This window comes from Salmo trutta, chromosome 31, assembly GCF_901001165.1.
Source record: "Salmo trutta chromosome 31, fSalTru1.1, whole genome shotgun sequence".
NCBI lineage: Eukaryota > Metazoa > Chordata > Actinopteri > Salmoniformes > Salmonidae > Salmo > Salmo trutta.
Genome location: NC_042987.1, coordinates 14,318,677 through 14,340,164, shown reverse-complemented (window position 1 = coordinate 14,340,164; position 21,488 = coordinate 14,318,677). Strand labels below are relative to the sequence as shown.

The 21,488-nt window shown below is 42.5% G+C and overlaps 1 protein-coding gene across 2 annotated transcripts; it reads right to left on the bottom strand.

Moving 5' to 3' along the window:
* Nucleotides 1–2,052: 2,052 nt before the first annotated feature.
* rb1cc1 (RB1-inducible coiled-coil 1) lies at nucleotides 2,053–21,221 on the bottom strand. 2 transcript variants are annotated; one of them, XM_029725359.1, is made up of 23 exons: nucleotides 20,793–21,221; nucleotides 19,398–19,530; nucleotides 19,134–19,260; nucleotides 18,773–18,943; nucleotides 18,371–18,573; nucleotides 17,597–18,002; nucleotides 17,137–17,307; nucleotides 16,775–16,959; nucleotides 16,387–16,573; nucleotides 16,109–16,190; nucleotides 15,909–15,973; nucleotides 15,694–15,797; nucleotides 12,207–12,339; nucleotides 10,169–12,093; nucleotides 8,147–8,339; nucleotides 7,206–7,314; nucleotides 6,448–6,769; nucleotides 5,812–5,866; nucleotides 5,662–5,709; nucleotides 3,878–3,936; nucleotides 3,555–3,682; nucleotides 3,160–3,248; nucleotides 2,053–2,982 (listed from the first exon to the last, which is right to left on the bottom strand). In XM_029725359.1, exons 2-23 carry the CDS (start codon nucleotides 19,466–19,468, stop codon nucleotides 2,905–2,907), a joined length of 4,911 nt encoding a protein of 1,636 aa, XP_029581219.1. In that variant the 5' UTR covers nucleotides 19,469–19,530; nucleotides 20,793–21,221; the 3' UTR covers nucleotides 2,053–2,904. The 2 variants fall into 2 exon arrangements, with proteins under 2 accessions (XP_029581219.1, XP_029581220.1); XM_029725360.1 differs by having other exon boundaries at nucleotides 3,160–3,230; nucleotides 20,793–21,220.
* Nucleotides 21,222–21,488: the final 267 nt, after the last annotated feature.

Here is a 21,488-nt window from a genome sequence, read left to right as displayed (position 1 = left end):
GATTCTACTGCATTGTTGGAGCTAGGAACACAAGCATTTCGCTACACCCGCAATAACATCTGCTAAACATGTGTATGTGACCAATAAGAAATGGTGCTGTGTAGGCGAGTGGTTTGCTGATCTCAACATTGTGAACAGAGTGCCCCATGGTGGCGGTGGGGTTATGGTATGGGTAGGAATAAGCTACAGACAACACAATTTCATTTTAATCGATGGAAATATGAATGCACAGAAATACCGTGACGAGAACCTAAGGCCAAATGTCGTGCCATTCATCCACCGGCATCACCTCATGTTTCAGCATGATAATGCACAGCCCCATGTCGCAAGGATCTGTACACAATTCCTGGAAGCTGAAAACAGCCCAGTTCTTCCATGGCCTGCATACTCAGACATGTCACCCATTGAGCATGTTTGGGATGCTCTGGATCGACGAGTACGACAGTGTGTTCCAGTTCCCACCAATATCCAGCAACTTCACACAGACTTTGAAAAGAAGTGGGACAACATTCCACAGGCCACAACCAACAGCCTGACCAACTCTATGCGAAGGAGATGTGTCACGCTGCATGAGGCAAATGGTGGTCACACCAGACACTGACCGGTTTGTGATCCACACGCCTACTTAAAAAAAATAATCAAGGTACAGTAGCTATAACCAACAGATGCATATCTGTATTCCCAGTCATGTGAAATCCATAGATTAGGGCCTATTGCATTTATTTCAATTGACTGATTTCTTTATATGAACTGTAACTCAGTAAAATCTTTGAAGGTGTTGCATGTTGCATTCATATTTTAGTTTTTGTTCAGTGTAGTTTGAGTACAATCCTAAACCGCTGAATGTTAACATGGCAATGCTAAAATCCAATTGAGCCTGATGAGAGCGACTCCCTCCATGCCATGCTCAGAGGGGGGTCGTAAACATTTACACTAAGAGCCTATCCAGTGCACATGGTTGGTGTGTGCCAGGCCACCACGGTATCATCGAATGCTGTGTCTAGAGTCGCATATTTTCTCATTCAGGCCCGTCCTGAAAAAAATTGTAGGAATCACACCATCAATTTATGAAGAAGCCGTCCAAATGTGACAACAGGCTTATGCTTAATGGAGAAAATAGAGCTAAACATTGTTAAAACACCCCTAGACCCACATGGTTAGGGAGAGCTGCGATGCACCCTACTGTGATCTGGGAAAGTGATGTTGATGTGCTTCCTCCTCCATGAGGGCCGCACCGTTCTTCCTGATTTGAAGCCTTTTTGAAGTCTGTTTCCTGCCATAGCATGCCAACACTACAACCACATTAGCTAATGCTTTCCACAAAAGGAAGAAATTCTAAATCAAATAAGATTTATTTCTTTATAGCTTGTGCGAACTTACATGGATTTACAAACCAACGATTTCGGAAACAACCGCTATTATCAAAATGTTACATATTTTCTTTTGTCTATTTGTACATTTTAAATTGAGCATACTGGGGGTGGGGGCGCTACACCATTCCATTAAAATAAATCAATAGCAGTAAAGAGCCTTTTTCTTTGGTCTCTTAACGTTCAATGTTTTTGGTGTAGTACAATGAAAATCTCTAATTAAATGTTCTTAGATAGTGAGCATAGATATTGGCCTACTATATTTCTTGAAGAGCCAACAGGCCTGGTTTTTAAACAGGCAGGTGGTCACGGTGCGTATTGAATGACTTGATTGTCCTTGAACTACAGAAGCAGCATTTCCTCCTATGTCCTTAATTAACAGCATTCCAAAGGCAGGCTCGGCTCAGTGACATGATTTACATAAATTAGTGTCCACTGAAATCCCCATATGCAGGTCATTGAGGTATATTCGATATATGATACTCTCTCCAATGCTGCACTTTGAGGTGTTGCTCATCGTGTTAAATGTGTCATATTTTTATGAAACATATTTTTTACTATTTTCCATATCTGTCCTGGCTTTACATCTTATATGTGTATATTTTGTAAACCACCAATGCTTTGTATGGGCAAGTATGTCAGTTGTGTAACTGCTATGTTGAAATAACTAAGTGCAGTAAAGTTATTTGGGATCAATCCTTTATTGTTTCAAAACTCTAAATTATTTTACAATACAGTCCTTTATTGTTACTTCCGTGATTTGAGTGATGGGTAATGTACAATGTCATCCAATAATGAAACACAGTCAAACAAAGTATTCCTTTCTACATATCAATATTCTATGATAGTGGGAAGTTTTGCGCTGTTAGTTTTTTCTGTATTTATTTTATTTAATAGCACAATTCCTTCCCTTTTGAATGAACAAAAAGCATTGTTTTTGGAAAGTGCATTGTCAATGATTGCAATGATGACTGCATTCGTCAGTCAGCCAAAATGTACATTTCAGTATTAACTGAGGGCCATACTGCGTCATGAGTAACAAACAGCATTGACTACACTTCCAACTACAACATTTATCTGGATAAGTAAAATCAAAGAAAATATATCAATATGCATGCCATGAACATTCATCCATAAACATTTACAATAAATGTATATTTTCATTTGAATTATATTGCTGATAATGATGAAGTATTTTCCACAAAGAGGACAAATGCTGATAATGAATGAGAACTAAATATATAAACATTCAAATAGTTTTTGTTCAATTAACACACAGGTATTAATGCTTTCTGCCAGTGTTTAGGGCCATGCCCTAATAAAGAAATAGCGTTTGGTCCACAACAACAAATACTCTAGATTAAAAAGAAAGAGGGGGTTGGATGAGATGTTGAACTGAAGGCCAAAATAATACCATGATTATGATCTTTCTTTTCATTTTCAAGCTGATAAGAGGTCTATAAATGATGTATGATGTGAGTGTTTAAAACTTTATGCAATATAAATATACATTTCAGCTCATAACTTGGCTGTACTATACTTTCTTGTTCCACGGAACAGCTTTCACCCTGTAGAACTTGGTGCCCAAAGGAACTTTGAACCGGTTTTGAGCCTAAGGTGGGAAACACACAACATACACGCTCTTAGAAAGTCACCCTTTGATTGTTCATTATTTTATTTTAATTGTTGATTACTTGACCTCCTTTAATGACCATCTATATTAAGAAAAGCTACTGTGCTCTACTGCTAGACTATTACAATTCATTACCTATATACTACTATACTTTACCTTTTTCGCCTGGCAATATTCTTTCTCCATAACTTTTCCAAGAACCCACGGCCGTCTCGAGGCTCCTGATGCTGAAGTAAACATAGGATCTGTCAGTGACCGACACAATAAAACCAATGCTCAGTACACAAACTTTGACACGGGTTACTCAAAATCACTTATCTGTCCAAGTTAATAAATTCAACAGTATATACAGTTTGTAAAGAGATACCTGCTTGTTTTGGCACATAACTTGCTCAACAAAACCGCATTACACAATAACTTAGTATAATTGTCTATTATATACAACAAAAGTGAAATTGTACATTTTTGTATATTATAACTTTATTCTATAATAACTTAATGGTTTTTAAGAATTGAGGCCTACAATTAAAAGCCGACGGTGATTTTCTGACCTGGTTTGAGGTCCAGTGCCGTGAGGGACTCAGAGTGGAGAAAGTACAGGGTGGGACCCACAGTGAATAGCACATAGTTGTCATGCCTTTCATCTAGGATGATCAGAACCAAGTCGCCAACCTGGAAACTGAAACGGACACAGCGGTCAACCTTCACACAAAATGGTGCTAGATTCTATATACAACAAAAAAATGAACCCGATATTAAGAGAGAAAAATGAAATACAAATAAAATACTTTGATTTGCTAGAGAAAACATACAACCACTGAGTCTATATACACTATACATCAGCACTTTTGTGTGTCAATCTTTGTATGCTTACTCTCTGATGGCAATTTTCTCAGAATGCCGTGATGACACCGAGGACATGCTTTGAGACATCTACAAAGAGAGAACGGCAATGGTTGTTAAGAGTGAGATGATAATCTTCTTGACACTGCTGGTCATGGATGCGTTCCTGGCCAAAATGTATACCGACTGATCTTTGCATAGCAGCCATCAATAGTACCGTATGTCGTGCGCCGTGAAATGCACTTGCTGGAACGGACACATTTTGGCATGCATTGTTATGCTTTTGTTTAGGTATGTGAGCAATAGTGCTGCAATATGTCAAACTGCCTGTATAATTGTTTTGATGGCCCTTTATTAGAAGGTTTTTGATAGAGGAAGTTACTGTTGCAGCTCAGAAAGCTCCTAGGTCTGCTGAACAGGGATAGAAGCATTGATGCTATTGCCATCTAGTGGTAGTGGGGTAAAATAGCTTGGGGTACACTGACAAAGCCTGTCAAAAGCTAAATGAATTATATCGGCCTATACACCGAGTGTATAAAACATTAGGAACACCTATCACATGTTGACTCCAATGCTTCCCACAGTTGTGTCAAGTTGGCTGGTAGTGGAGCTCTAATCCTAATAGCTTGTTCCATCTCCTCCCACAGATACACAACTGAATTGAGATCTGGTGACTGGGCAGGCCACTGCAGTAAGCTGAATTCACTTTCATGTTCGCAGAACCATTCCTGTACGATCCTAGCATTATGGCATGGGGCATTATCCTGCTAAAAAATTCACTGCTGTCATGAAGGGATGCACATGATTAGCAATGATGTTCAGACTTCCTGTGGCTTTCAAACTTTTATCAAGGGGCCCAATGTGTGCCATGAAAACACACCATCGCACCCCCACCACCAGTCTGCAACGTTGACACGCGGTATGACGGATGCATGTACTCGTGGTTTTCTCCATACCCTAGTCATCCAATCAACATGAAACAGCAGGAACGGGGACTCAGACCATGTTTTTTCAATTCTCCAGTGTTTTCGTTCCTTGTTTTCGTTCAGCCCACTGCAAACGCAGTTTTTAGTTTTTTGCTGAAAGAAGTGGAACTGTGTAAGGTCATCAGCTGCCATACCCCATTCATGTCAAGGCACGACGAGTTATGAATTATTTTATGGGTCTTTGTGCACCAATGTTGTACTGGACTGTCAGTTGACTAACTGTAGCCCGTCTGTTGCTCAGCACAATTCGTGTCAGCCTCCTTTGTCCTCTTCCATCAATGACAGCTGGATGTCCTTTGGGTGGTGGACCATTCTTGATACACATGGGAAACTGTTGAGTGTGAAAAACCCAGCAGCGTTGCAGTTCTTGACACACTCAAACTGGTGCACCTGGCACCTACTACCATACCCCCTTTCAAAGGCACTTAAATATTTTGTCTTGCCCATTCCCCCTCTTAATGGGACACAAACACAATCCATGTCTCAATTGCCTCAAGGCCTAAAAATCCTTCTTTAAAATCGGTCTCCTCTTCATCTACACTGATTGAAGTGGATTTAACAGGTGACCTCAATAAGGGTTCATAGCTTTCACCTGGATTCACCTGGTCAGTCTGTCATGGAAAGAGCAGGTGTTCCTAATGTTTTATACACTCAGTGTATATCTAGAAGTAAACAATACACATGGTAACCATGTGAAAAACGAATATAAAAAAACATGTTCATTTTTTTTTGGGGGGGGGGCTAGAATGGTTGGCTTAAACAATCACATGATATTAAAATCAACATTTCCTCCTCCTCTAATCAGCCATCAAAGTTAACAAAAACCTACCAGTCTTTGACTGAGGCGCTTGTTTTCTTCTTCCTTCATATGTAAAGTCTGAAATATGACAGAAGATGTTACAGCTCAAGTCAAATTCTATAACAATCCAACCCCAACTTCCTCAGGTTCCATTTCGATGTCACAGAGGCGTCTACTCACCCTCTCAAGTAACAGTATCCGCTGTTTCTCCTCCGACATCATCAGGATGTTATCGCTGATAAAGAGACAAAGGGCCAATAATCAGACCAATTTGGCGACAGCTTTTAACACATTTGACATTCATTCAAACAAATAGTTACTCTAAAAAAAATAAAATAAAAGATTCAACAAGCATGAATATGAATTTAAAGTGACTTTTGTTTGAGATGGCAATGATGACTGCTAGCCTGCACAACTGTAGTTAACAGAAAACAAACAATATAACTTACATTTCCCAATCCTAGCCTCCCTCGCTCTCTGTTATTTGTCCTCACTTTGTCCATCCTTGTCTGGCCATCTCAAACAAGCACTTTCAACATCCTTTTTAATCTTTTACACATTAAAACTGACAACATTCTTTGAAAGATTACAACTTATATTCATAATTTATCTTCATTATCCAATAAGGAGCACCTTCAAAGTACTCACTGTCCTCAGTATCACCAAATATGTCTCCATACTATATATGTTTAAACAATATTTTGCCAAAGTATATCTGTCAACGCTTATTTCTATAAAATGACAGATTCATTGTGACGGGAGGGGGTTCTTCTGAATCACTGTTTATTGGACTGTTTATGTTTGGGGGATGCTTACTGCACAGTCACCATGCTGGCCTCCACAGCCGAGTCCACTCTGTCGTCCTCTCTGGTGGCAGCCACAGAGGCCAGTCTGTCTGGGTCAGGGAAGAGCTCAGAGGAGCAGGCTCCAGCCCCAACCTCAACTTCAGTCCCAGGTCCAGGAAATGCTCCAGGTCCAAGTCTAGCCCCGGCTCCAGTGGGCTCTAGAGCTAAGGGGTTAGGGCTGTAGTAGGCAGAGGATACCAGGGCTGTGCTGCGCAGCCGGTTCAGCTCCTCCTCCAACTGCTTCTTCTCCTGCATGACGATGGCCCGGTCCTCAGACAGCATCTCTATCAGACCTGAAGACACACAATGAACATATCAAGATACATTTTTAATTTTTACCTTTATTTAACTAGGCAAGTCAGTTAAGAACAAATTCTTATTTTCAATGGCGGCCTAGGAACAATGCCTTAGTTCAGGGTCAGAAAATCACCTAACTGCCTTGTTCAGGGGCAGAACGACAGATTCTTTTTTACCTTGTCAGCTCGGGGATTCGATCTTGTAACCTTTCGGTTACTAGTCCAACGCTCTAACCACTAGGCTACCTGCTGCCCCTAATGAATGAACTGCAGCACGACTTACTTTCCATACAAACAACAAAATAACCTCTGAAAACAATAACAGCATAGAAAATGCTATCTAGTTCCACCACATCCAGCCCATTAAGTGTTCAAAAGGCAGAAATCATTCTGTTCCCTCATAGTGTGCTAGCTGTACGTGACTGTCGTGTACCTTTGTCCTTCTCCTGCTGCTGGGTAACATTCCGTAGCTCCTCTGTCAGGTCACTGATGATCTGTTCCTTTTTCAGCTTCTCTCTCATCAGAACAGTGTTGAAGTTAGTCTGGGGAGGGAGGAGGGGGACATGAAGGCTTTCAGACACCTCCCAGGCAATAGAGCAGCAGTAAAACACAACGAGGCAGTCACAGAAGACAAAGAACTACCAGACAGGAGACAATTGCGGCTGAGTGAGTCAATTGAGGGTTGAGTCACGGCTCAGAACAACAGACCTCAATCAAGCCTGCTCGCTTTACCATAAGATCTTAGGCTTGGAGGATCACAGGGTTTTAGGCTGGTAGGATAACCTATGATAATACTAATTTATGGAAAAAGTAACATTTCGTTGTAAATGTTTATATTTGTGGTGCAGTTTTCAATTTGAGAGGCAAAACATTGTGTTCTAACAAATTCCGCCAAGAGGGTCACATAGCGACCTGTATCACATTCCCATTTGGACTGCTCACCAGTAAGATGAGGTCATGAGAACACTGTGTGCTATAATTATGACACACACACTGCCTCACAGACCTGATTTCATTTAGGGTCTGACTAAGGCTGCCTCATGGGCACATAGTGGTAGTAGTGAGGTAATGGAGTATTTTTGGCATTTCAGTTGTTGGTCACTTGTAGTCAGTTTGTTTGCAGTTGCCAGTGAATCACAATTAGACCTCCTTAGAAGAAAGGTAACGGGACAAATGCTAAAAAGCTCAAACATTTAGCTAAACACTCAGCTAAAAGCTAAAATTTTTTTTTTTTTTAGGAAAAACAACTACAGTACAAAGTATAGGAAGTACATTACAGTGCATCTCGATATGGTGCTGCTACTAGATTCAGTGCTGGTCAATATTGACAGAAGAACCCTCTGAATAGGATGTGAGGACCAATCCAACACTGACCTGTTGTTCTGCGATGAGGGAGGTCTTGAGGTTCTGCATCTCCTCGTCCTTCCTCCTCTCCAGGAGCTCCAGCTGGGTGTGCAGGGAGGCTGTCTCCTGCTGCAGACGCTCCTGCAAGGCAGAGTCCAGGGAGAGAGGAGCTCCTGCTTCGGATCCCCGACCCTCTGTCTGCACCTTCGACAACCCTGCCTCTCTGTAGCACACACACACACAGAGATAGAAAGAGACATAAGTAACAGAGACAAGTCACACACAGTAGACATCAGGTAGGTTAACAGGTCAAATTAAATACTCTTCACAAGTTAGTTTAGGTATGATTCTTGGGCTAAGAAAGTTCCTGGTGAGTTTTTGTCTCGTCTCAGTGCCCATCATTTTATGTTCCCTTTAAATATCTGACAGCATGCAAGCTTGACAAAGCATGCAGTACATGTTATGGTTTACTTAAGTGTTCACCTCTGGGACTTTTTCAGTGTATACTAAACAGCTATTTTCAGTGTATACTAAAGCTAATTGAAGTCAACACAAGTCTGTGTCATCTGAACTCAGTCGGGGTCTCAACTTACTGTTGAGTTAGAACGCACAAGGGAACATTTCTAATTTGGTTGTGTATCAGTTTTTCCTCTTATGTTAGTCTCTAGCTAGGTCTCCATTAATTTGGCAACCGATTTTCATTCAAATATTCTCAAATCTAGTGGGCAAAATCTAATTTGCAGCTGGGCTGGAATTATACATTACGGCTTTTCTCTTGCGTTTCAAAGATGGTACAAAAAAAATACAAAAAGTTTTTTTTTCTTCTTCTTTGTATTATCTTTTACCAGATCTATTGTTATATTTTCCTACATTCCATTCACATTTCTACAAACTTCAGAGTGCTTCATTTCAAATGGTACCAAGAATATACATATCCTTGCCTCAGGGCCTGAGTTACAGGCAGTTAGATTTGGGTATGTCCTTTTAGGCCAAAAAAAAAGAAAAAAGGGGGCGGATCCTAAAGAGGTTAAGTTTGAAGTACCGAATAAAAATCTAAAAGTTAAATGTGTTTCCATCACATTTTAAACACTACCGAAGGTTTTGTCACAAAAAACCTTTGCGTTAAATAGCAGGCTAGTCTACATGATGAGTTTATTATGGATATTTTTACTTGACAAATGGCAGGCAAGCATCAATTATCGTGTCATCAGAATAAGACCCTCGATATTTTTTTTTTTTTAAAGGAGCATCAAGTTCATCAACATACACTTTCACCACCCTGTGAAGATCATAACTTATTTCATATGTAGCCTAATAAACTGCATTTCCCGAGTCGTAGCGGGAGGATCACACACCATATCATAGACCCTCCAAGTTGGCCTCGATATGATGGTTATTATATCAATATTTGCACATAAAAGGCGTTTTCACTGCCATTTCTTGCATAATTAATCTTACAGACAAATAGATCCCACCATGTCGAACAAATAAATTCTGTCGGCATTTATAAAATTGTACCGAAACTTTCTGTTTCCATCACAGCTGTCGTGATTTTTGTATTTTTTATATGCAGTATTACTTTACTCGCATAAAAACTGTGGATGGAAACATGGTTAGTGACAGTCACTCAATTAGCCCATGTCAGCTAACATTTTGTAGATTGGTAAATTAGTCTAGCCAGCTATCTAAACTAAACTTGTAATCATGGACGAATCATCAACCGGTGTCGCCCCATTGATTTTGTTAGTCACTCTCACTCAGATATCCTATAAAAAAAAACTGTAAACATTTCTCTCCACCCTATGGCAAAATGTGTAGAATGACAGGAAATTAGCTATTAAACAAGACATTTTTCACTCCAGCGTATGGCAAAATTTGGAGAATGGACTGAAATTAGCTATAAAATTGCTAAATTATCTCTCAGCCCAATGGCAAAATGTGTAGAATGAACTCTAAAACTAGGCATCTTGTTCATTACAAGGCTGATTAAATGTTTATTACAAATCACAGTTATCTGTTACCTGGTAACAGTGGTACATGCGTCTCTCTTACCTTTCTGAGGATTGTCTTTCCTGAAGCTCATTTTCAAGTTGTCTAATTTTGTCTAGAAGTCTTTTCTCCATCTCCTCCTTTTGTTGCTCAAAGTCTTTGAAGGCATCTGGTACTGCAGCCTTCAAAGACTCCTCTTTCTCCAAAGGTTCCTGGGCTGCTTGGGTGTCCTGCTCTAATCTTTTGGTGAGCAGATCATTTTCTGTCTGCAAATCGCAGATAACAGTCCTCAAGTGTTGCTCCTGCTCCTCAAACCTCCTCTGCTGCACTTCCTTATCGTTGCGCAGTGCTGCCGTCTGCAGGTCGAGGTCTAGTTGGAGGTTCTGCAGCTGTTCTGCGTGGCTCCTTCCTGCGTCCTGGGCCTGCTGCTGCAGGGTGGTCAGCTCGCTGAGGTGCTGGTTCCTCTCTTCCTCGTGCCTTCCCACCAGCTCCGAGATGCACTGGTCTTTCTCCATGCGCATCAGCATCCGGAGCTCGGCCAGGCCCTTCTCGTACTCTTCGTTCTTAGCATGCAGCTGCCCGTTGACCTGAACTAGCTGTTCGTTGAGGGACTGGGTCTCTGCCTCTACAGTGGCCTTCCTCACGTTGGCTTCTTGCTGCCCCTGCTTGGCCTCCTCATAGAGCAGCCTCACAACCTCCATCTCTGACTCCTTCAGGGCCAGCTCCACCTCCAGCTTGCAGCGTAGGTCAGCCAGCTCGGTTGCCCGGGCCTCCAGATCCCTCAGCTGGCCGTCCCTCTCTGTTAGAGAGGCGGCGTGGCGGTCTGCGACCTCACTCAGCTTGACACTGTTCACCGTTGCCAGGCACTCCATGGCCTCCTGGTTCTCCCGGGCCAGGGTGTCTAGCTGGGCCTGGTGCTGCTGCCTCATCCTCTCCTCCAGCTCCTGCAGGTGGGACTGCTCGGCCCCCTCCAGCTCCTGGCGGATCTTCTGCTGGCCGCGCTCGATCTCAATGTGGAGTGTCTCCAGCTGGCTGTACAGGGAGTCTCTGGAGGCAGCAACGGTCAGCACCTCTTGGGCCTGATCGCTGATCTTCTGCTCCAGGACCCTGAGCCTCTGAGTGTGTCCGCTCTCCGCCTCGGTCCAGCGCTGCCTCTCAGCCTCGAGCTGGGTCAGCTCCTTCTCCTTGCGCTCCAGCAGCCCCTCCAGCTCCAGCATGGCCCGCTGCACGTCTTTCACGATGTTCCGGTTCACCCGGCTCTCCTCCGTCAGGGCCTGAAGTTGCTTCTTGTGGTCCTGCTGCACAGAGAGGAGCTCGGCCTGGTGCTGCTCCCTCAGCTCCTCCTCCTCCCTCTTACGGATGGTGTCCACCATGTTGCGCACCTCAATGGTCATGGTCTTCAGGGCGAAGCCAAAGTCTCGCTGCTCCTTCAGCACCAGGCCTCTGAAGCGGTACAGGTCATCCTTGACGCTCCGCAAGTTGGCCTGGGACTCCTCGGCAGCAGAGCGGTACTTCTCGATGCTCAGCTTCAACATAGCCACCTTGGAGTTTTCCCTCTCTAAGGTGGTGGTGTCATGCATGCGCTTGCTGTCGATGGCGTTGATGACCGACGAGTACAGCGACTCCACCATCATCTCTGGGCTGGTGGGGTCGCTGATGGGGGTGGGCGAGTTTTCGATCACAAACTCGTTGACCGCCGACAAGAAGTCTGACTCGGGGCTCTCAACCAGGGAGTCCAGGTCCAGGGAGCCAGCCTGCTGCAGGACGGGGTCCATGTTGGGGTGGCCAATTGTCTCGAAGTCAAAAGTTTGGGCATCGATGCTGTCCGGGGACAGGTCCTCCAGGGCGGTGGGGCCAGGGAGGGGCTGGCAGGGGGGCCCCGGGAGACTGAGAGAGGAGGGGGTCTTGGAGGAGGAAGTCCCTGGGGTGCTGTCGGACCGTGGGGTAACCGCTGCCGTGGATCTCTGAGCACTCTGGCTGCACGACCCCTAGAGGAACAGAAATAAGAAGGGGAGTGAGTGGAGAATATGCAATAAAGGGACAGTGTTTACTGTGCTTTTAGATAGCTGCCATTCCATATTCCACTGTAATTTGTTATTACCCTTTGTTCGCTCAGTAAATCGGTGATAGTTTGAGACATCTCGTCCACACTTGCAGCTTGAGAAGCAAGGACCAACTGCTGAAGCATCTCCACATGCAGATGCAAAGGCTCAAAATCACACAGTGTTGGAACCCTGGGGGAAAGAAACATGGGACTAACTTTAATCAATACGAAATGGACAGTCTCCCAGGGCTATTGCACTGAATATTGCAACAGAGAATACAGCCAAGTGTTCACAAGTAAACTAATCATACAGGTAGTAGGCCTGTTACAAGTTGGGATGCACACTGGAAATGATTATATTACTCAAATAATATCCTGACATTTTTTCAGATATCCGGATAGTAGAAATTCGAGAAAGAACGATTTTTGGGCTATTGACTCTCATAATGAAGCAAATGCACATGCCAGAGGTAAACAGTGGACATGATGCTTTTCTCAGGTAGTTTGGCTAACAGCGAAAGAGAAGTCTGATTTTCACCACGATATAACGGATTCTCTTCCAAAAAGGTTTTCTGTTGAGTGTTTCTCATTGATCTATGTCAGGTATTGTGGAAACTCCATTAGGTGAGCGCCTGTAATTGCTATTTGAAGTGTGGGAAAAAGCATACCGGTGTCAGGGCAGCCTTGAGGGCAGTAACTCAACGCACCGTAATAGAAACTACATTAACCCATTACACGTGTGGGAATTGGCCTATAGGGATAGGGCTACATTTAAAATTGTTTCTTACAGAAGAAATATGAAAAGCATATGACTGTGGGAAAATTATTAGACCAAAGGTGAGGACAACAGTTCACCTGACACAAGACTGAATCCAAAACGTAACACTGTTGATTTTATGTGAATTTTAAATGTATGTAAGTTTCACCGCATTTGTAGATAACGAAATTTGAAAATACTTAGTATACATTCCACAGCAGGTTGGTGGCACCTTAATTGGGGAGGACGGGCTCGTGGTAATAGCTGAAGCGGATTAAGTGGGATGATATAAACTACATCAAACATGTCTTCCATGTGTTTAATGCCATTCAGCCATTATTATGAGCAATCCTCCCCTCAGCAGCCTCCACAGATACATTCAGTAACATGATAAAAATGTTCCTGGAAAATGTCAGGTAGGTGCAACATAAGACAAAAAAATGACAAGGGTTTGAGTGAGAGGACTAACTGCTGTCTCCAAGTGGCCATACTCCTCTCCAAAGTGGACACAGTTCCTAAGTCATTTCAATGCACTTTTATGACTAAAAAGAATCCTCAAATGTACGGTCCTTTTTTGAGCTCTCTCAGCTGTGCCATTGAGGAACTAGAGTGAGCAGACTTGTAGTTGTTTGGAACACAACCCTGCATCCCCGCCTTCACACAATTACTGTTGTTGTTTACACAATGCAAAAACGGTCCATTATAAATTGCAATCTGGGTCAGGTGGGCATCATTTGAAAGCCTGTTCTACTGCCAACATAGCTAAATTATAAAATACGATATTACAGTGTTCGGCTTTAACAATGAAATTCAGGGAAACAGATAATTTTGGTGCGCATAGAAAGGAGTGATGAGTGCATAGAGGTGCGTGAGCAGGAGAGAATTTTCTTCACAAGAGACAAACAGGTTCATTCTGTTCAGAACAACCAAGGGTATGGCACCATGTCATCTTGTAACTGTACATCAAACAGTAATAATAAACGTTGACAATGTACATGACATGAGTTTTGATATGGAAATACGAAGTGCACATTTGGCATCAAAGCAGTATTTACTATAATCCTCAACATCTCATCTTTAAAAATACATAGTCCTCTTCATTTACAGCATTTCCAAACTCAGACAAAACATTTGCTAAAATTGCCCAATTAGCGGGAGGGATGGAGGCAACTTCTTGCCTCGCTAGGTGCTGAAGTTCAGAATGGCTGTCAGTCAAAGTCCATACAGCGCTGTGAAGTGCAAAGCTCTGACGTCATGTAACGCATGTTACTGTACAGCCACTGAGTTCCAATTTAGGTGTTTATCAGAGCACAAATCTGCCATTTTCAATATGTATAGGGGTACGAGTGTAAAGGTTTAAAAGTTTGTTTTATTAAATGTACAATTTAAAATGTCATGGTATACAGTGAGAGAAAAAGTACTTGATCCCCTGCTGATTTTGTACGTTTGCCCACTGACAAAGAAATGATCCGTCTATAATTTTAATGGTAGGTTTATTTGAACAGTGAGACAGAATAACAACAAAAAAATCCAGAAAAATCCATGTCAAAAATGTTATAAAATTATTTGCATTTTAATGAGGGAAATAAGTATTTGACCCCTCTGCAAAACATTACTTAGTACTTGGTGGCAAAACCCTTGTTGGCAATCACAGAGGTCAGACGTTTCTTGTAGTTGGCCACCAGGTTTGCACACATCTCAGGAGGGATTTTGTCCCACTCCTCTTTGCAGATCTTCTCCAAGTCATTAAGGTTTCGAGGCTGACGTTTGGCAACTCGAAACCTTCAGATCCCTCCACAGATTTTCTATGGGATTAAGGTCTGGAGACTGGCTAGGCCACTCCAGGACCTTAATGTGCTTCTTCTTGAGCCACTCCTTTGTTGCCTTGGCCGTGTGTTTTGGGTCATTGTCATGCTGGAATAACCATCCACGACCCATTTTCAATGCCCTGGCTGAGGGAAGGAGGTTCTCACCCAAGATTTGACGGTACATGGCCCCGTCCATCGTCCCTTTGATGCGGTGAAGTTGTCCTGTCCCCTTAGCAGAAAAACACCCCCAAAGCATAATGTTTCCACCTCCATGTTTGACGGTGGGGATGATGTTCTTGGGGTCATAGGCAGCATTCCTCCTCCTCCAAACACAGCGAGTTGAGTTGATGCCAAAGAGCTCCATTTTGGTCTCATCTGACCACAACACTTTCACCCAGTTGTCCTCTGAATCATTCAGATGTTCATTGGCAAACTTCAGACGGGCATGTATATGTGTTTTCTTGAGCAGTGGGACCTTGCGGGCGCTGCAGGATTTCAGTCCTGCGCTGCAGGATTTCAGTCCTGATCTTGGCCATGGTGGAGAGTTTGGAATCTGATTGATTGATTGCTTCTGTGGACAGGTGTCTTTTATAAAGGTAACAAGCTGAGTTTAGGAGCACTCCCTTTAAGAGTGTGCTCCTAATCTCAGCTCGTTACCTGCATAAAAGACACCTGGGAGCCAGAAATCTTTCTGATTGAGAGGGGGTCAAATACTTATTTCCCTCATTAAAATGCAAATCAATTTATAACATTTTTGACATGTGTTTTTCTGGATTGTTTAGTTATTATTCTGTCTCTCACTGTTCAAATAAACCTACCATAAAAATTATAGACTGGTAATTTCTTTGTCAGTGGGCAAATGTACAAAATCAGCAGTGGATCAAATACTTTTTTCCCTCACTGTATCCGTGTAGGTAAAAATGTCATTACAAGACACGGTTATTTCTTTACTATGCACATGAGGGAAACCATGGCCTACCTGAGGAAAGGCTGCACCTCTGTAGGACAACAGGTCTTTAAGTACTGCAGGTCACCAAGGGAAATATCTGGAAGCTCAAAGTCAAACTTTCTGGGCTTTCTTGTCTACACAATAAAAGAAAGAGACAACAAAAACAAGAGAGAGATGGGTTGGATTATAATATTTTGGAAATGAAATAGACATTCATAGAACACAGTAAGTGACTGACTACTTACGCAAAATGAAGTGGGGGGCCATGAGTCAAGTCCTCTAAACAACCGATTTCGGAGAAAAGATTTCCCTGCAAAGAGGATCACAAAGCTCAGCTGTTGGGTTTGAATTAATGTATGCTCATTTCAGAGGGGATACTTGTTAAAAAAATAAAAAATAAATTTAAAAAAATCACCAAATAGGACTTTTAAAAACTGGAACTTACTGAACAACTTGCCAAACGTTTCCCTTTTATACTTCTCAGTCTCATAGAGATGCTTTCCATCCTTCACCAGAGCACAGGCCCACTGAGAAGAGAGATAACAGAAGAGCACCATTGACACCATTTTTCATCCAATTGTTTGAGTTCCTTGCATATCTGTAGGCCTGGCTGGAGGTTGAGGCTTGTGTTACAGTAGGTCTGCATGTAGGGACTGAAGAGAGACGTGGGTTGGCCTTGGGTTTTGAAAAGGGGTCATGAGTGGGTCCTGTGCTCTGACTGACCTCTCTGTAGTGGCCGATGAAGAGCTTCCTGCGGACCACCTCAACCACAGCCAGGCAGTACATCTGAGGCACGGTGCTGAGGGCGTCCACCACCCGGACTCTCTCCATCAGCTCGGTCAGCAGCCTCAGCAGGGCCTGCAGCTTCTCCCCATCCTGGTCCGCGTGCAGCATCACGTAGCAGCACCATCTACATTCACAGTGGTTAGGGTCAGTGTTAGCTTAGCTTGCATATATAGAAAAGTGATTTACATGGCTTGTACATGACCACTTATTGGAGTGATTTTGAATTTATTGGAGTGATTTTGGTTTGCTGCATTGCTCAAAGGAATAAAGAAGACCCAAGAGAGACACAGAAATAAGAAATGAGAGGAATTAACAGATGCCTTACTTGAGACGAACTTGTAGGTTGTTCGCCAGCTCCTGTTTGGCAGTGGTGCACTTCTGTTTGATGTCCAGCAGCTTCCTGTGGTTGGTCAGCATGATCATCAGCTGATTGGCGTGACTGAGACACAGGTCAGGCAGCACGGACGTATCCTTCAGGTTCTCAGCACGCTTCTGATTGGCCAGAAATCCCTAATAGCCAACAGATAGACAAGTGAGTTTAGTTTTATATATTTCATTCAGACATTTTCAGCTGGATTGCATTATACAGTACATCATACAGTATGTGAATGAATAGGCACATTTTATACAGTGTGTTATTCACCATTGATATTACATCATTTAGATGTAACACCTTATTTTGCCTACCTGAGCAAGTTCCTTCTGTTCATTGACCAACTTTTTACAGCTCGCTATCATTTGGTCTAGAGCGTATAACCTGTCCTCAAGTCCTTTGATGGCTTTCATGTTCTGATTATCCAGTTTGGCAATCGTGTCTCGACATTCCGCTAAGAATGGTTGAATGACCCGTGGGTCGAGCTGAAACAGAAAGGACATTTACATTATGGTTCCATTTTGTCTGTGTTTCTTTGCACTTTATAACCAAGAAATATCACTGAATAGACTCTCATGAAATAAATGTACACCCAATGTTGATACATTTAGTAGTCATGGCAAGGCCACTGACAGAGACCAATTCAGCCACACAGAAACAAAGAGACAAACACAACAGAGAAGACAGACAGAAACAGTGGCCAATTCAGCCACACAGAAACAAAGAGACAAACACAACAGAGAAGACAGACAGAAACATACAACAGCAACTCACCCTATTGATGGAGTCAAAGCATTTCCTCACGACTGATTCAACGTCATTGGGCCTGTCTTGAACGTTGATCCAGTCCAGCAGTGTGACGTTGAAGGACAGGGGGTTGACCCTCTCTGGAGAGTCTGCCTCTTGCAGGGCTGCCCTCAGCCCACTACTGTCCGTCATCTCACTGCTTTCCTGGCCTTCGGCGGTGTCGGGCGAGCACCCAGCCCCCGGAGCAGAGAACGATGCAGGTAGCTTGGTGGGGGTGGGGCAGAGCACCGAGTCGGTGGACTTCTCCTCCACGGTCTCGTCAGAGTCCTTGTTTGGAGTGGAGCAGGACTTCTCTATGCATTCTTTGTAGCTGTGGCGGGTCAGACACTCCAGCAGGGGGATCTTGGCCATGACTGAAACTGCTGTCCCCAGTCTAAAAAAGTACATGTCAAATGTCAGTTCACACCCATAGAATTTAGATCTTTGGATACCGCTCACATGTGGCACGGTATTTGGATACAGATTAATTAAGTGTGGCACAGAGGAGAGAGATAGGAAACGTAATTAGCTGATGATTCCACACGTGCCAGTGTGGTACGCCACACACCTGCAAAAATCTCTAACCTGAAAAGGCACATTATCTGCGAGAAATATGTATTTAACCTGAATAATTAATTGAAATGTAACCTATTGACTGTACTGTCACAGCAGGACAATCCTTCCATATATTTGTTTCATTCATTCCCCACCCACCCCTTTCAAATTGCACTCAACTTAATATTTATGCAGAGGTACACTTACCTTGTCAGTTTCAATTTGATATCCTCAAAGTCTTGTTGATAATTAATGTACGCCGTGTCAAATTTCCACAGTAGCTTCTGATAAGACAGGGTGCAGTCATCCAGGTTGGCCATGATGGCAGCCCAACCTTGGTGTTGGAGGTGTTCATCGTGAACCAGGCGTTCGCAGAAAGAGCAAAGTTTCTTGGCGACTTCAAACATTTCCTGGAGAAGCAAAAGAACGGTATTCAGAAGTTAGAACACACTAGAAATTACAAAACAATCATAAGTTCCATTAGCTTTCCTTTTCACATTACATTATCAAATCCTATTTAATGTTGTAGCATGATGAAACAAGGTACAGCAACATTGATGGCTTATTTTGAGAAAGTAGGTTCTGCACCAGAACAAACAAAACAGTTACCACAGCAAGTTGTGTTCGCGAGGCAACGGTGTGAAAGACTGCTGGCATCATTAGTGACTCCTCCACCTTGAGCTCCATCTCATTCTCAATAGAGAAGGTGGTTTTAGGGATCGTCGGAGCCCGGTCACACAAAATCATCTCTTTGTTGAACAGGAATATGGGGTTGGTGTCCTGGGCAAAAAACACACAATCTGTCAAGGCACTTGAACCCGTCTGGAATAACAACGTTTTCTTTTTTTCAACATCTTGTACAGTGGCTTCAGAAAACTGTCACCAAAATTGTTTACGTCAAAACCACCTCATTTATGCAACACAATCGTTATAAAAAAACAAACAATCATTCCAAATGATGCAAACTTACAGTGCCGGCACTGTAGCTGCAGACTCTCCTCTCTGCAACCATACACTCCCCTCCATTGACAACCAGAACTTGATGCTGGGTTGCAATCTTGTATTTGACCTGGATGGCATGTTTGAGGTCCAACACTCTGCAAGAACACATGTAGGCTATATGATCAAATTCAGACAACTTTTTGATTTCAGCATAAATTACATTTTCTGTTGAGACTGAGATAAATTGAAAATGGATGTAGGTAATCTGAAATATTAAATAATTGGCTCTTACGTTTGGACAGCAAGCTCTGTGTCAAATGCCAGAGTGCTTCCATTGTTGACCTGGAACACATACAACTTCATGTTGAATCCTCCAGCGATCGTCACACTCCTTTATCTTGATCATTTAGTCATTCAACACCACCCTGTGTAAGACAAAAAAGGTACAATAAGTATTGACTTTTGGTTGTGACTATATACTATTCCCTACTGGAAGCTACAAGGTCCACCAAATACATGTATTGACACATAAACTACATCTAACGTTAAGTGGCCTGTATCACATAAGGCTTATCCAAAACATAAACAATCAAACATACTTGTTACAAAAGACTTTGGAATAATTTGCCATTTACCTAACTAACGTGTAACTTCTAGCTACATGAGATTGTATACACGTGTTTTAGCAATGTATTTCAATATTTTGAAAAGTGAGAACTGAAAAGCAGCCACACACGTGGGGCTTCTAGCCTAAACTAGTTACTTGAACTCAACCATATACGTTTTACTCCAATTTTAGAGCAGCTGGCTAATTGTAACATTAATATATAGACGTTGCTGCTTTGCCCAGCAAAATGATTCTCAGGAAAAATGTAAATGGACACACTCACTATAATATATAGGCAGTCAAGTGCTGTAGCTAACGTTACAGGCTGAGTCATGTTGGCTATTAAATTAGCTAGGTTAGGTAACAAGCTAGCAAAAGCTAACGTCGGCGAACTAGCATTCTAAGTCAGCTGTTCACGTTGTAAACAAGAGAACGCCTTTCTCACCTTGAAACTTGGCTAAACACTATCACAAACAATGGCTAGCTGACAGCTAAATTAGGTAATTTAATGACATTCTGCTGTTTGGTCGGCCCCAACACAACACACGTAAAAGTATTGGGAAATACGCCCTATGTCAATGAATGCGCTGTAGCAATCTAACGTTCGTTGGCTAGTTACCGAATGTGGCAAGTACCTGCGGGGAAAGCTAACGTTAGCTAATGGACACTGTCGGTGGCTAGAAAGCTTTAGTTCGCTAGTACTTTATGTGCTTGCGTAACTTAACATTAGACCATTAGCTAGCTAGTAGCTAGCCAGCTAACTAACGTTAGCTAGATGGACAAAGGAAAGACGATAAAGGGACATGCAAATATAACATACATCGATTACTATCGACATAACTAGCTGGTTAACGAATTAACTAATACATGTCTAGTTTAAATCATTTAGTTTCCTCTGACAGTTTTAATAGCTGGCTAGACTAAAGCAGTTTCTCATCAACTTAGGTAACGTTAGCTAGTTTAGCTAACTAGCCATATTTTTCTTGTAAGTTTACACCCATGACAGTGAAGCCGTCAGTATTTACAAAAAATGTAATTTCATATGACTGACATGTCTAACAATGAGAAACCAATTCTTACCGTTGTTGTTTACTCCAATCCTTTCCACCGCCTTGGCGAGCTAGCTGGCTAACTTGGTTTAGCTTGAATGGCATAGCGCTAACGCTAGCTAGTTTTAGAAAACTAGCCGAAAATGTTGTTACTTAGCTATGATGTATGATTATCTAGTATTTAATGTAGCTGACTCAATCTTAGTTTTTACGGTGGATTCATATTGCTATCTACACATCTTTCTGGTTTCTCATTTCGCTTGTCACTGATCTATGTTCTTCGCCATGGGTTGTGTAACACCAGCTAATGTTTATTTCAAGTAGCTAGCAAGCTAACACCCTATTCTGCAGCTAGCTGTGTTTTGTTGTTGTGCTCATCGTCACTGCACAGCGAGGTGCATTCTGGGAGAAGAACAAGTAATGGCTGTGTTTTGGTGCAACATGGAAGGGGTGTGGTTTGTCCAAATGCAGTAGAGAAGGGCCCATAATAGTACAAAGGATACAATAGTATTTTTTAAAATGTATTATTAATTAATTAACCCACCAAATTGAACATCCAACGACAAACATTTCGCTACACCCACAATAACATCTGCTAAATGTGTAGGTGACCAATACAATTGGATTTGATTTGAACACATATGGCATTGAATGTAGAGAGAGATTGATGCACTCACTCTCTACCTCTACTTGAAACCAGACATCCATGCAGCATTAGCATGCATGA